The sequence below is a fragment of the Procambarus clarkii genome, chromosome 52 (assembly GCF_040958095.1).
Source record: "Procambarus clarkii isolate CNS0578487 chromosome 52, FALCON_Pclarkii_2.0, whole genome shotgun sequence".
Taxonomy (NCBI): Eukaryota; Metazoa; Arthropoda; class Malacostraca; order Decapoda; family Cambaridae; genus Procambarus; species Procambarus clarkii.
The window spans coordinates 29,607,777-29,624,637 of NC_091201.1; the positions used below are offsets into that span (position 1 = coordinate 29,607,777).

Here is a 16,861-nt window from a genome sequence, read left to right on the forward strand (position 1 = left end):
GTGAAGTGAGTGCAGGAATGGGTTGGAGCATCACACAAGGTGACCTGCATTTGTGTACAACAGTCATCCATTTAGGGTCATTACTGTTTGATGACTGATCACATTGCACCATGCTGATGTAAGAGGTACCGTAGCTGTGGTACTTTTGCTGTGGTGCCGTAGCTGTGGTACTATAGCTGTGGTACCGTAGCTGTGGTGCCGTAGCTGTGGTACCGTAGCTGTGGTGCCGTAGCTGTGGTGCCGTAAGTGTGGTGCCGTAGCTGTGGTGCCGTAGCTGTGGTGCCGTAAGTGTGGTGCCGTAGCTGTGGTGCCGTAGCTGTGGTGCCGTAGCTGTGGTGCCGTAGCTGTGGTGCCGTAGCTGTGGTGCCGTAGCTGTGGTGCCGTAGCTGTGGTGCCGTAGCTGTGGTGCCGTAAGTGTGTTACTAGTTGTGTTTTTACGGGGGTTGAGCTTTTTGCTCTTTCGGCCCGCCTCTCAACTGTCAATCAACTGTTCACTAACTACTACTTTTTTTTTTTTTCCACACCACACACACACACACCAGGAAGCAGCCCGTGACAGCTGACTAACTCCCAGGTACCTATTTACTGCTAGGTAACAGGGGCACTTAGGGTGAAAGAAACTTTGCCCATTTGTTTCTGCCTCGTGCGGGAATCGAACCCGCGCCACAGAATTACGAGTGCTGCGCGCTATCCACCAGGCTACAGAGGCTCCCCCTGTGGTGCCGTAGCTGTGGTGCAGGGGTCAACCACCACCAACCCCCCCTTAATATACTCCCCCATAATTCCTGTAAAAACTACATTCCTCAACCTTAATCCGGATTCATGAGACCCCCCCGTTCCCGTTCTCTTAATTGTACCCTTACAATGCCCAATCGTCGCTATACCCACTATATCCCTCCCCCCCCCCACCTCCAGCTCCCCCGGCACCCACCTACCCCCACCGGGCATCACCACCTACCCCCCCCCCCCCCCGTGTCTTCAAGAGACAGCTCACCTTTAATGCCTTGTGACGCGTCGCGCGAGGCTGCCCCCCCCTGGGTATCCCCGCCCCCCCTCCCCCCCACCTCTCTGACGTCATCCCACTGGGAATATGTAATGTCAAGGTGTACTTGCGTGACGTCATCAATCGGGAGGTTCTGATAGGTAGATGCGCCCGTGACGTCATCAAGGGCTGCGGCCAATCGTGTACAAGTGTCAGTTCCGGGTAGGCCGGCCGGCGCTGTGTGTCGTCGCGTCATGTGGCACCACGGCCGGTACGACAACGTGGGTTGTGGTGCCAGCTGTGTGGCACCACGGCCGGTACGACAACGTGGGTCGTGGTGTGAGCTGTGTGGCACCACGGCCGGTACGACAACGTGGGTCGTGGTGTGAGCTGTGTGGCACCACGGCCGGTACGACAACGTGGGTCGTGGTGTGAGCTGTGTGGCACCACGGCCTGTACGACAACATGGGTCGTGCTGCCAGGTGTGCGGCACCACGGCCGGTACGACAACGTGGGTCGTGTTGCCAGCTGTGCGGCACCACGGCCGGTACGACAACGTGGGTCGTGTTGCCAGCTGTGCGGCACCACGGCCGGTACGACAACGTGGGTCGTGCTGCCAGCTGTGCGGCACCACGGCCGGTACGACAACGTGGGTCGTGCTGCCAGCTGTGCGGCACCACGGCCGGTACGACAACATGGGTCGTGCTGCCAGCTGTGCGGCACCACGGCCGGTATGACAACATGGGTCGTGCTGCCAGCTGTGCGGCACCACGGCCGGTACGACAACATGGGTCGTGCTGCCAGCTGTGCGGCACCACGGCCGGTACGACAACGTGGGTCGTGCTGCCAGCTGTGCGGCACCACGGCCGGCATGCAACATAGACCAATATTGCAACATACCGTCCAAGGGTCCCGGTAGAACAGTCCGGTTAGCTCTCGACTCACAATCGGGAATCCCGGGTTCAAATCCCGGGAGGGATAGACATGGGTGGCACCTTTTCCATCACCTAATGCCTCTGTTCACCTAACGATAAACAGATAAGCGAGAGTTAGGCAACTGCTGTGGGGTCGGATCCTAGGGTCAGTAGTTCGATGTTTATATATATATATATATATATGTCGTACCTAGTAGCCAGAACGCACTTCTCGGCCTACTATGCAAGGCCCGAATTGCTTAATAAGCCAAGTTTTCCTGAATTAATATATTTTCTCAAATTTTTTTCTTATGAAATGATAAAGCTACCCATTTCATTATGTATTAGGCCAATTATTTTTAATGGAGTTAAAATTAACGTAGATATATGACCGAACCTAACCAACCCTACCTAACCTAACCTAACCTATCTTTATAGGTTAGGTTAGGTTAGGTAGCCGAAAAAGTTAGGTTAGGTTAGGTTAGGTAGATTAGGTAGTCGAAAAACAATTAATTCCTGAAAACTTGGCTTATTAGGCAAATCGGGCCTTGCATAGTAGGCAGAGAAGTGCGTTCTGGCTACTAGGTACGACATATATATATATATATATATATATATATATATATATATATATATATATATATATATATATATATATATATATATATATATACAGTATGTCGTACCTAGTAGCCAGAACGCACTTCTCAGCCTACTATGCAAGGCCCGATTTGCCTAATACACCAAGTTTTCCAGAATTAATATATTTTCTCTAATTTTTTTCTTATGAAATGATAAAGCTACCCATTTCATTATGTATGAGGTCAATTTTTTTATTGGAGTTAAAATTAATGTAGATATATGACCGAACCTAACCAACCCTACCTACCCTAACCCAACCTATCTCTATAGGTTAGGTTAGGTTAGGTAGCCGAAAAAGTTAGGTTAGGTTAGGTAGTCGAAAAATCATTAATTCATGAAAACTTGGCTTATTAGGCAAATCTAGCCTTGCATAGTAGGCTGAGAAGTGCATTCTGGCTACTAGGTACGACATATATATATATACACATTATATATATATATATATATACACATATATATATATATATATACACATATATATATATATATATATATATATATATATATATATATATATATATATATATATATATATATATATATATACACTGGCTACCTGTCCCCGACAAAACGAATCATAACGGTACGACAACATGGGCGGTGAAGACGAGGCAGCGAATATAGGGCTGCCAGACGGAGGAGTGTGGGCTGGACAGTGAACAAACTATTGCATGAATAAATTGAACCTTCTAAGAAAATTATGACCAGGTGGGTGGATGAGTCAGGCGGCGAGGAGGACTAGTGGAGGTCAAGGCCAAGCACCCACCCCAAGACACCCACCTCTCCCACCCCAAGACACCCACCTCTCCCACTCCAAGACACTCACCCCAATACCCACCTCTCCCACCCCAAGACTCCCACCCCAACACCCACCTCTCCCACCCCAACACCCACCTCACTCACCCCAACACCCACCTCACTCACCCCAACACCCACCTCTCCCAACCCAACACCCACCTCACTCACCCCAACACCCACCTCTCCCACCCCAACACCCACCTCACTCACCCCAACACCCACCTCACTCACCCCAACACCCACCAAAGACACACAGCTACACGGCTCCCGGAACTGAAGACAAGAGCTAACGAGAGAGAGAGAGAGAGAGAGAGAGAGAGAGAGAGAGAGAGAGAGAGAGAGAGAGAGAGAGAGAGAGAGAGAGAGAGAGAGAGAGAGAGAAGAGAGAGAGAGAGAGAGAGAGAGAGAGAGAGAGAGAGAGAGAGAGAGAAGAGAGAGAGAGAGAGAGAGAGAGAGAAGAGAGAGAGAGAGAGAGAGAGAGAGAGAGAGAGAGAGAGAGAGAGAGAGAGAGAGAGAGAGAGAGAGAGAGAGAGAGAGAGAGAGAGAGCAAATATACCTTAACACTTGCCATTATTCTAGACAGTAGTTAGCAGCAGTTACTGCCCCCCCCCCCCCCCATGCACACACCAGCAAGAGGGCCAGGTATGTGACTGACAGACGCCACCAGAGGGGGGGGGGGACACAAACACAGGGAAGGGTTGGGGGGGGGGACACAAAGACAGGGAAGGGTTGGGGGGGGGACACAAAGACAGGGAAGGGTTGGGGGGGGACACAAAGACAGGTGAAACACTGAGACGGTAATTAGTGTCTGAGTGAGCGTGTCAATGTCACTGGCCGCTACGCTTAGCAGGAAGTACAAGATCCTATGAAGCGCTTATTAAGCGGACAAAGAACCGGAGAACAAGGAGACATGATAACTGACACATGAACGAATTAAGAGTGAGGTCAGAAAGAAGTTTTTTCCGTGTTAAAGACGTTAATAAGTGAAATGGGTTTGGCAATTAAGTTAGTTGATGGTGACTCAATAAGCAACTTTGTCTGTGAATACAATCAATCCTCCTGAAACTTTAAGCAACTTTCCGGACGAACGTACAAAAATGGACTGTTGTAACCCACAATGTTCACGCTTTGTACTATGTATTAGGTACACTGCACCACAAGTTTTATCTTAATATATTTCTAGGCCAAGTATAGCAATATGTATGGACAATATCAGGCCTAGGATTCCTGAGACAGGTTAGGTTACTGATTTTTTGGATCCAACAGTCCATTTTTGTACGTTTAACTAAATGTTGCTGTTGGTACAACCGCTCCTGGGGGCTGGGAGCCCGTATGTATACTAACTCGCTGCTGCAACTGACTCCAAGCACAGCTAGGTAAGTACACACACACACACACACACACACAGGAAGCAGCCCGTAACAGCTGTCTAACTCCCAGTTACCTATTTACTGCTAGGTAACAGGGAGCATCTGGGTGAAGGAAACTTTGCCCATTTGTCTCTGCCGGCTACTGGAATCGAACTCGGGCCACAGGATTACGAGGCCCGCGCGCTGTCCACTCAGCTACCAGACCCACACACGTGTATGTGTGTGTGTGAGTGTGAAAGTGTGTCGGAGGCTGCGGGCCCCGCACCTTGACTCAGGGCCTTGAGGTGTGGACAGTCTGGACACAAGTACTAGTCAAACTAAGGACGTTCGTGCATGTCAGGTCCATGTGTGTGTGTGTGTGTGTGTGTGTGTGTGTGTGTGTGTGTGTGTGTGTGTGTGTACATTCCAGCCTGTGTGTGTGTGTGTGTGTGTGTGTGTGTGTGTGTGTACTCACCTAATTGTGCTTGCGGGGGTTGAGCTTTGGCTCTTTGATCTCGCCTCTCAACTGTCAATCACCAGGTGTACATATTCCTGAGCCTGCTGGGCTCTATCATCTGTACATTTAAAACTGTGTATGGAGTCAGCCTCCACCACATCACTTCCTAGTGCATTCCCCTTGTCTACTACTCTGACACTGAAAAAATCTTTCGAATGTCTCTGTGACTCATTTGGGTACTCAATTTCCACCTGTGTCCCCTCATGTGTGTGTGTATGTGTGTGTGTGTGTGTGTGTGTGTGTGTGTGTGTGTGTGTGTGTGTGTGTGTGTGTGTGTGTGTGTGTGTGTGTGTGTGTGTGTGTATGTGTGTGTGTGTGTGTGTGTGTACGCGTGCGCGCGCGCGCCAATAGGTCTTACCCAATACGCAGTCTATTCTGTTCCTACCTAAATTTGACAAAGTGTTATGGCATAGTTAGACAAGGAGTGTGCCAGAGCACATAGCAAGGTCAGGCAGGGAGCCATGTTTGACAGAGAGACAATGTTTGAGAGGTGTCGCTGCAGCCGCCGCCACTGCCGCCAGTTTATGCTGTTCTCTGCTGCTGACGCGGGCAGATACTTCACCTCGCTGCCTGATCGCCAGCAACAAACATGCGAACGTTTGTAAACATCACCGAGGTTGCCAAACATCTCACGTCCATGGCCACCGCTGCTACCCCCCCCCCCCCTGCCACTCATTCCTGACATTCACCCGATGACTCCGGCCACAATTATTCAACCACTACCACACTACCAGCTCTAAGAGCAACAACCACCGCTATACTACCACAACCTCCTGCCACCACCACACTACCACAAACTCCTGTCACCACCACATTCCAAGATTAGTTCAAAGCGCTAAATAATAAAACTTATTTTACGATCTGAAAGAAGATTCTCATCTATTTCAACCAATAATATCTCGTTTATTAATTGATATATAACTAGCTGGTGATATATTATTAATTGCTTTCCATGAATTGACACAGTCTTGTCAATTACATTGGAATGAGGAACCACTCACCCCTTCCAGTGTGTTAATGTGAACCTTGCTGGATAAATACATTACATGCCTAATGAGTATTCTGAAAAGACTAACGAATCCCTGGATGTTGACCAGACCACACATTAGAAGGTGAAGGGACGACGACGTTTCGGTCGGTCCTGGACCATTCTCAAGTCGATTGAGAATCCCTGGATATCCACTATCAGTATATCTGTTACCGACACGAGAGTATGTATGTATATGTATGTATGTATGTATGTATGTATGTATGTATGTATGTATGTATGTATGTATGTATGTATGTATGTATGTATGTATGTATGTATGTATGTATGTATGAGCAGTTTTGCCCATGTGCCTCACCTGCACATTGTAACCAGATTCCACTGGCGCACAGTAAGTGGTAAACAGTGGCGGGTGTCACGTGGACCACGCACCAGAGGGCGTCAGATGAAAACAGTCAACATCCGGGGTGTGTGTTACACCACACTGCCAGGCCCACCACCTATCACACCTACACCAGTACCAGTACCAGTACCATGTACTGGAATAGATACAGTAAACAAAGCATCTACCCACTATATAATATGGAGCCAAAATTATGCAGTACATAATGTCAACGGGTCTGAGGTGTGCAAGATGAGGGTGAAGAATAAGATCAGTTGTCTCATTACAAGCACGTCTTGTAATGAGGTCCAAGATCGCCTCTATTATTGGCCTTTTTAGAGAACTTGCTCCTTGATATCTCGTCAGAAGAGCACTATCAAGCCGCTCCAAGCAACAGCCTGTTGGACCAAACTCTCACAAGTCAAGCCTGGCCTCGGGCCGAGTTTGGGGAGTAGAAGAACTCCCAAAACCCCATCAACCAGGTATGAACCAGGTATATCAAATATACTGTTCACGAGAGTCAGATCTACTTCGCAGTCCCAACATTGTTCAGTTGATATCTGGTGACCTTAAAATCGTTTCCTATGCTTAGAACTCTACATTAGTGATCGGGATTGTTGAAGGAAAGGTTAGTCCCATGTGTGTGTGTGGGGGGGGGGGGCTGGGTATTAAGAAATGCCTCCCGTGGGCCAATATGTCTTCTGCAGTTTCCTCTCTTCTTAACACTAATCCTTCTGATGCCTCCACAAGACTGAAAAATCCTACTATTATTCCTTATCCAAACATTATTCAAATTAATGGTGAATGTGGCATAGTTATAATTGTCTGTCGGGTTCCACCGCCCCGCAGAAGGAGGCCCTCGACTGCATTGTTGCTTCTGTCACCTGCAGAGACAGCGTCTTAGAGGGTCACCCCCTTAAGACGCCTCGAGACGGTAACACAAATACCCACAAGAAATACAAAGTGATGGTGGAACACAGGACAGTTGTCACTCTGCCTCAAGACAATTTGCCTGAGCTTCTTGCCCTTAAGCCTGTAATCCCTATACCACCCTTCCCTTCTATCCCACAGTGACCCATCCCATAGTGACCCATCGCACAGTGACCCATCGCACAGTGACCCATCCCACAGTGACCCATCCCTCCTATATTTCACTCTTATTTCTCCAGCCCTCCAAGATCTAAGCCAACTCTCTGTCTACCCCCTAACCCACCCTCAGCCCTCACGCTCCCTTCACCCTGCCTCCCCTTCCCTCAGCCCTCACTCTCCCTTCCCCCTGCCTGCCCTTCCCTCAGCCCTCACTCTCCCTTCCCCCTGCCTCCCCTTCCCTCAGCCCTCACCCTCCCTTACCCCCTGCCTCCCCTTCCCTCAGCCCTTACTCTCCCTTCCCCCTGCCTGCCCTTCCCTCAGCTCTCACTCTCCCTTCCCCCTGCCTCCCCTTCCCCCTGCCTCCCTTTCCCTCAGCCCTCACTCTCCCTCCCCCCTGCCTCCCCTTCCCTCAGCCCTTACTCTCCCTTCCCCCTGCCTGCCCTTCCCTCAGCTCTCACTCCCCCTTCCCCCTGCCTCCCCTTCCCCTCAGCGTCCCGTCCCTGAGCCAGGGGGGGCCGCCCGCCCCAGCTGGTCCACACGCCATCACATTACTCAAGCTTCATTACCAGCCCAGTTTCCACTCTGGCTCATTATCATTATACGCTTACAACCGAGGCTTATATGATGAGCTTACAGCCGGGGCTTACATGATGAGCTTACAGCCGGGGCTTACACGATGAGCTTACAGCCGGGGCTTACATGATGAGCTTACAGCCGGGGCTTACATGATGAGCTTACAGCCGGGGCTTACACGATGAGCTTACAGCCGGGGCTTACATGATGAGCTTACAGCCGGGGCTTACACGATGAGCTTACAGCCGGGGCTTACATGATGAGCTTACAGCCGGGGCTTACACGATGAGCTTACAGCCGGGGCTTACATGATAAGCTTACAGCCGGGGCTTACATGATGAGCTTACAGCCGGGGCTTACACGATAAGCTTACAGCCGGGGCTTACATGATGAGCTTACAGCCGGGGCTTACATGATGAGCTTACAGCCGGGGCTTACATGATGAGCTTACAGCCGGGGCTTACATGATGAGCTTACAGCCGGGGCTTACACGATGAGCTTACAGCCGGGGCTTACATGATAAGCTTACAGCCGGGGCTTACATGATGAGCTTACAGCCGGGGCTTACATGATGAGCTTACAGCCGGGGCTTACACGATGAGCTTACAGCCGGGGCTTACATGATAAGCTTACAGCCGGGGCTTACATGATGAGCTTACAGCCGGGGCTTACACGATGAGCTTACAGCCGGGGCTTACACGATGAGCTTACAGCCGGGGCTTACATGATAAGCTTACAGCCGGGGCTTACATGATGAGCTTACAGCCGGGGCTTACACGATAAGCTTACAGCCGGGGCTTACATGATAAGCTTACAGCCGGGGCTTACACGATAAGCTTACAGCCGGGGCTTACAGAGCCCCAGTCCGCTCATCTTTATTCTGTGCCCACAGCGGCTCACAGGGGTGAGTACACTCACAGCCCTCTCACAGATATTCCCATGGGTCCTGACAGCTGAGTGGACAGCGCTTCGGATTCGTTGTCCCGAGTTCGATCCCCGGTGGCGGCGGAAACAAATGGGCAGAGTTTCTTTCACCCTGATGCCCCTGTTCACCTAGCAGTAAATAGGTATCTGGGAGTTAGACAGCTGCTACGGGCTGCTTCCTGGGGGTGTGTAACAAAAAGGAGGCCTGGTCGAGGACCGGGCCGTAGGGACGCTTTGCCCCGAAATCATCTCAAGATAAGATAAGACCTAGTGTCCAACCACTTGGGCTGGACGGTAGAGCGACGGTCTCCCTCCATGCAGGTCGGCGTTCAATCCCCGACCGTCCACAAGTGGTTGGGGCACCATTCCTTCCCCCCCCCATCCCCCTGTCCCATCCCAAACTTATCCTGACCCCTTCCAAGTGCCATATAGTCGTGATGACTTGGCGCTTTCCCCTGATAATCCCTCCCTCGTGTTGATATCCCCCCCCCCCCCCGCCTTACTTGATTTGATGATTGTTGCCGTCGGAGGCGGCTAGTTTATTCTTATCTTATCTACTGACCTCCGCCTCCCACTGTTTCTTAATACCGCGCGGTGGTGGTAGGCGACCCCTCCAAACGTCGCCCCTCCCTTTATTGGCAGGTGTGTGTGTGTGGGGGGGGGGGGGTTCTTTGATGTGTGTGTGGGGTTGTCAGGTGTGTGGGGAGGGTTGTCAGGTGTGTGGGGAGGGTTGTCAGGTGTGTGGGGAGGGTTGTCAGGTGTGTGGGGAGGGTTGTCAGGTGTGTGGGGGTTGTTTGATGTGTGTGGGGGGTTAGGTGTCAGATGTGGGGGGGTTGGGGGGTAGTCAGATGTGGGGTGGGTGTGGGGGGGGGGGTTAGGTGTCAGATGTGGGGGTTAAGGGGGGGGGGGTCCAAACATTAGTTGTCGTACTGTCAACGCTCCTCGTTATGGATCCCATAGTTTTGTATTAAACAGACATTCCAGTTTATTATTTTCAGGCTAAAGATCCTTACAAATCACGAGAGCCGCATCTTCAAAAAAAGCCACCCATATATTGCCTTAAACGGAATGTATCCTCCATTCTAGGTCATATTGTAAGTGTGTGTTGAGTGTCCTTAGTGATTCTCCAGGCGCAGTTTTGTGTCACTATTACTGTTGGTGTTCTGCACTCCTCTCTCTAAATCACTTGTAGTATATAATGAAGGTAACAACAGAGCCCTGGTGCACTTCCCACTTTCCACAAATATTACAGCTAGTTAACAGTGAAATTAGGAACTCCTGGACTTAAGCTTTAAATATATCTCTATATCTTTAATAGTGTACATTTCACGTTGCTGTGGACTGTACTTTAGTTTGTAACACGAGAGAGCGTGAATAGGAGTTCAGTCGGGGGTGACCTGAGTGAACTATCCTCATCCTCATCCTCATCCTCATCCTCATTCTCTCTCTCTCTCTCTCTCTCTCTCTCTCTCTCTCTCTCTCTGAGAACCTGGCACACAATGTCATTCATTGAAAAATACCACTGATGCCTTCTTGTCGTCTATGGACAAATGAAACTTGGATATATCACATTTACTGATGGATGATGATTGATAGATGCGTGTGTTTTAATATCATATGATGAGTATAATCTTTGTGTGTGTGTGTGTGTGTGTGTGTTTGTGTGTGTGTGTGTGTGTGTGTGTGTGTGTGTGTGTGTGTGTGTGTGTGTGTGTGTGTGTGTGTGTGTGTGTGTGTGTGTGTGTGTGTGTGTACCACAAACAATGATCAGAACCTACCTGAAGTGAGAAGTGGAGGCGTGTTGGGAGGCAGCCGTGGGTGTGCCATGGGCGGGAACTGGCGTGGGAGGCCCGTAGCGGGCGAGCCACTCTGGCGATGGTGTGCTGCCGGCGGCGAGGTTCCTTGGCATGGGTGTGAGGGAGATGGGGCGGCTGTCAGACGTGGGTGCTGCATGGGAGGTGAGGCCGAGTACCAAGGTGGGTGTGACGCCGATGGTACCAGCACCTGGAGTGGCTGTAACGCCGGCGAGGACGAGGCGCGGCTTGGGTTTGACCCCGATGGCGATGCAGCCTTTTGTGTGCGTATCGTTGGTGGCGATGTTGCCTGGTGTGGGTGTAGCATGGGCGGGGACGAGGCGGGGTGTGTCCGTGCTGAGGGCGGGGACGCACTCTGGCGTGGACGGGCTACAGGCGGGGAAGCTGCCTGACGCGAGCGAGATGGAGGCATCTTGCCGAACGCAGTAGCGGCGTCTCCATCATAATCACTGTTGTCGGAGGTGCAGCGGGAGGAGGCACTGAGGGCTGAGCTTGTCCTGGAGGCTGGACCACGGCTGGACGTGAAGGACCCGTCCTCCTGCTCCACCTCTATCTCTATTATCCGCGTCACTCCCTGGCCAGACGTCTGGGGAGAGCGGCGCACTTGTGAGGTGGGCGTGCCCTGGTCAGGTGGTCTGCCGCTAGCATGAGGGCGTGGGTGCTCCCTGGGGGCGGCCATGGGTTGGGAGGTACTTCGCCTGTGGTGGATGAAGGCGGGATCATGGGTAATTGGTGTGCTGGTGATGGGCCCTGAGCTGATGTAGCCGCCCAGATTTTCAGTTAGTGGCATTGCGGGGGAGTGTGGGCGGCGGGAGGGCTGGGAGCGTTCTCGCCCCGCCCTGCTGGGAGAGTGGACCCGTGAGCGAGGCATGGAGTGGAACCTTGCTGGGTCGTGAGCCAGGCTGGGGGACAGGCGGGAATTGTCGGCCGGGTTATGATCGTGGGCTTGTCGGTGTTTACGGGGCAGCGTTGAGGGCCTCTCTTCGCAGACGTGTTCCTGTGGCAGGTCTGGGAGCAGGCGGCGCCGTTGAGGCACAGGAGGGGAGTCGAAGGAAGGCTGATGGTGAAGGATGTAGGAATCTGGTGACCTGGAGTCCTCCTGGCAGTGGCTTAGGGACGGGAGAGGAGGCGCAGGACTCTTCAGGTGTTGAAGATCAGGGGAAACGGCATCAAAGCTGCTCATACTATACCGGCGGGGTGACACCCACCGGGGTGGGTACTGTGGGGCGTCCCACGGGGGCTCGTTCTCGTCTGTGGGTGTTCGGTGCCCGCGGGGTGCTTTGTGGAGCGTCGAGGTGGCCTGAAGCTCAGGTGAGATCCGCTCCACGCTCGCTGGACCTGCAAGACACACAACACATGAGACACCAATGATAACATCATCACCGCTCAATAAAGGAGACACAATCATCATATAACAGGTAACAATAACAGAAAACGCGGGAAACGGAAGCACATGAACAAGACACTGCAGCAATTGAACACAACAGGTGGAGGAGAGGAACGTTAAGCGTGACACAAACACAAGAGAGTAAGGCTGGCGCCAGGATCCATGGCAGCCCCGTGCACGGATGCCCCAAGCTCAGGTATTTGTTTACAGGCGGTTGTGCGGGGCCATTTATTCACATTTACTCATGTGGGAAGGTAACTGATGAGTCCGAGTGATGATCATTTGTGTTAATTTACTCTTTAACATCAACAGTTTTATATTCGTCAACTCACATTAAATCTAGAATAACCTTCTCCTGTGAAGGTTCGTTAAGCATTTGTTTTAGAAAGCAATTACGGGCGCCCCCCCCCCCAAGAACTCCTCTGGCTCATTCATTTAGCAACCTATTTCCAAGAGGCCAAGTTTACGGGCTCACCATAGCCCGTGCTACATGGACACTTCGTTCTGAGTAGCTAAATCTGAAACAAGAACAACAACAAGCCAACCAGAAATCTACGACCCACGCACGAATCTTTCTTCAAAAATCAATAAATATAACACCTGGCACAACACAGAGAGCCAACCCAACCTTTAGTTATGCGAGTGAAATAACTGAACACAATTTGTGTTATTGTGTCATTAGAGGGAAGCAATAGCCATTTTTTTCTATACCTTGGAGGCACAAGCTATTATAAAATAGCACTTATTTGACATTAATTAATAGCCTCTTCATGTGATACTCAGCCACTTAAGTCCTCGCACCTACAGCACTAACACAGGAGCATAGGATGCTGCAGAAGGTCTATAGGCCTAACTTAACACAGGAGAGAAGTATTGACGTCATGCAGAAGGTCCCATGGCAACATAATACAATGTGCTACAATACAACATATGGCAACATGATACAATGTGCTCCAACACAGCCCATGGCAACATAATACAATGTTCCCCAACACAGCCCATGGCAACATGATACAATGTGCTCCAACACAGCCCATGGCAACATTATACAATGTGCTCCAACACAGCCCATGGCAACATAATACAATGTTCCCCAACACAGCCCATGGAAACATAATACAATGTGCTCCAACACAGCCCATGGCAACATTATACAATGTGCTCCAACACAGCCCATGGCAACATAATACAATGTGCCCCAACACAGCCCATGGCAACATAATACAATGTTCCCCAACACAGCCCATGGCAACATAATACAATGTTCCACAACACAGCCCATGGCAACATAATACAATGTGCTCCAACACAGCCCATGGCAACATTATACAATGTGCTCCAACACAGCCCATGGCAACATTATACAATGTGCTCCAACACAGCCCATGGCAACATTATACAATGTGCTCCAACACAGCCCATGGCAACATGATACATTGTGCTCCAACACAGCCCATGGTGTAACGGGGGTTGGGGGAAATAGCTCTATCTTGTCCATTATTCCACCCCCCAGTTAACTAACGAGGCCGGGGGAAACAGCTCTCTCTAGTCCGTTATCCCGTCCCCAGTTAGCTAACTGTTCTAGAGCACTCCCAGAGTTCCTAAGGCAACCTCTCTCGTTCAACACCTTGTAACCTAGGTATTTGACTACCTAGGTGCTAAGACTACAAGGCGCCGTAACTTGATCAGTTACCCGAAACTCTAGAGAGAACTCTAGAATACATATTCACTGCCACAAACGTATAAGAGAAAACGAAAGGAAAGAAATGAATAGTGAAGTAATTAGTGAGGGTTTGGGGTGAGAGAGGAGAGAGGTGGGAGGAGCGAGGAGGGTCATTAGTTGAAAGTGAGAGTTTAGAGAGGGGTGGAGGGAGAGGTGTAGATAGGTAGAAGTAGAAGAGTAGATAATAGAAGTAGATAGTAGAAGACGAAATGCTGCCACCATCCATTCATGATCATTACATACAAGACAAGGAATGGAACTTGTCTGTATCACAAAATTCTCAAAAGATGTTATCAAGGTCATTATTGATATGTCCCATCTCTATCCTGTACTCATTCTAAACCATGAAACCAGTAATCACAGAGGCTTTCTCACCTCAACTCAAAATTTCTAGGAACACAGTGAAAGACCATTTAAATAATAAATTCAACAATTATATTTTTCATGATAAATATCATAACTTAAGCAATCCAATTAAAATGTTAAAGATTAATATTCACAGTGAGTCATCCTCCAAGAATCTGAGAACACTACAACTGACTGCCCCTGATCATCACACAACACTTGTAAAACACGACCAAGTCACCTTACTGCTCAACTCACCAAGTGTCTCTGCCTATAGCTGGATAGAGGGGGGAGGGGTCTGTAGCTTGACAGAGACTGTCTCGCCCTGCCGGCCGACAGCCTCCCTGCTAGGGACGTCTTCTCTGCTCTGCTGACTGCCGTTCTTCTCTGTCGTTAATGCTTAATGCTCTCGAATCGATCGCTCTCCGAGTATATATTGGGGGAACCTAGTAGCTAACTCCGCCCACAAGTAGATAGCCTCCGGCACTCTACCAAGCCACTCCTTAAACGTCGGCATGTTTGAAGGCTACCAGGCTCCAATTATGAGATTAGTAGAAGTAAGGTGAAATTCGCATGATCTGACCTCAGGTCACTTGGGGTCATTAACGCTTTGAGGTGTGAGATCTTGAGGTTATCTTGAGGTTATCTTGAGATGATTTCGGGGCTTTTTTTTTTTTAGTGTCCCCGCGGCCCGGTCCTCGACCAGGCCTCCACCCCCAGGAAGCAGCCCGTGACAGCTGACTAACACCCAGGTACCTATTTTACTACTAGGTAACAGGGGCATAGGGTGAAAGAAACTCTGCCCATTGTTTCTCGCCGGCGCCTGGGATCGAACCCAGGACCACAGGATCACAAATCCCGCGTGCTGTCCGCTCGGCCGACCGGCTCCCACTCAGATCTCAGGCCGACAACCTGGCGCCTTTCCAAATCCCTGTCTGTGACTCATGTACTATATATATTTTAAATAAACTAACCAAACACTTTTACAGTGTTACAATGGCAACATGATACATTGTGCTCCAACACAGCCCATGGCAACATAATACAATGTGCCCCAACACAGCCCATGGCAACATATTACAATGTGCCCCAACACAGCCCATGGCAACATAATACAATGTGCCCCAACACAGCCCATGGCAACATATTACAATGTGCCCCAACACAGCCCATGGCAACATAATACAATGTGCCCCAACACAGCCCATGGCAACATATTACAATGTGCCCCAACACAGCCCATGGCAACATAATACAATGTGCCACAATACGAACCGAGACGCATAATACAACCCCACAGTAGAGAGGGAGCCGAAACCTTCAGCTGGCCACTGACGAAATGTCATATAACGTTACTGAAAAGAGGAGAACTACCAAACGGTTAAAAGACAGGCGATGCAGTACCAATATACACAGCTGAGAAATATACAGGTGGCGCTAGATTACAAGGACAGTGTCCCTTACTTGTATATCATTAAAGGTGACGGAAGAGCCCGAAAATAAGAGGCTCGTAGTGCAACAAAGTTGCAACCACTACAGTTGGCCTCAAGTAAGTGTAAAGTAATGAAGCTGGGTACCAGGCACTGGAGGCCGGATACCAGGCACTGGAGGCCGGATACCAGGCACTGGAGGCCGGATACCAGGCACTGGAGGCCGGGTACCAGGCACTGGAGGCCGGATACCAGGAACCACATGGGAGACAAACCTCTCCTGGCTCTTGTACAGTGAAAAAGACCTGGGAGGTCACATCTAACCTGTCACCAGAAAACCTGGGAGGTCACACCTAACCTGTCACCAGAAGACCTGGGAGGTCACACCTAACCTGTCACCAGAAGACCTGGGAGGTCACACCTAACCTGTCACCAGAAGACCTGGGAGGTCACACCTAACCTGTCACCAGAAGACCTGGGAGGTCACACCTAACCTGTCACCAGAAGAAGAAAGCACAGAAGAAAACTGCACTTATGGAGCAAAAGGACAGCCCCCCCCCCCAAAAAAAAAAAAAAAAACTTGCAGGAGGCCGTATCACTGGCCTCGTGGGAGTGCAGGCCTCGTGGGAGTGCAGGCCTCGTGGGAGTGCAGGCCTCTCCCTGTACTGCAAGAAGTGGCGAAGCCTCTGCCTTAGACTAACGTTAATGACTAATTATCATGCAGCAAATGTAACAGTTGGCCAAACATGTATATAAACCAACAATTATATACAAAACAAGTTGGAAAACACGCACAGCACAGTAAGTATAATAGGCTGTTTCAACACAAGACAAGTAGCAGCACACACACAAAGCAAACACGAAACTGGAACGCAATACAAACCCATAACTCAGCCATGACACTACACATAAAGCAAGCGAAATAACGCGTTAAACAAAAACAACAAATGGTATATCTGGTCAGTATACCGCCGTCAACACACATGAGGGGAAAACAACGTAAC

General features: G+C 50.1%; 1 protein-coding gene across 7 annotated transcripts in view; it reads right to left on the minus strand.

Moving 5' to 3' along the window:
* The window catches only part of LOC123749340 (serine-rich adhesin for platelets), a 159,867-nt gene that overhangs the window by 22,155 nt on the left and 120,851 nt on the right, over window positions 1–16,861 (minus strand). For all 7 annotated transcript variants that reach the window (XM_069304600.1, XM_069304601.1, XM_069304603.1 and 4 more), the window contains one exon: window positions 10,937–12,310. In XM_069304600.1, coding sequence (XP_069160701.1) covers window positions 10,937–12,310 — 1,374 coding nt within the window. The remainder of the gene's footprint in view (window positions 1–10,936; window positions 12,311–16,861) is intronic.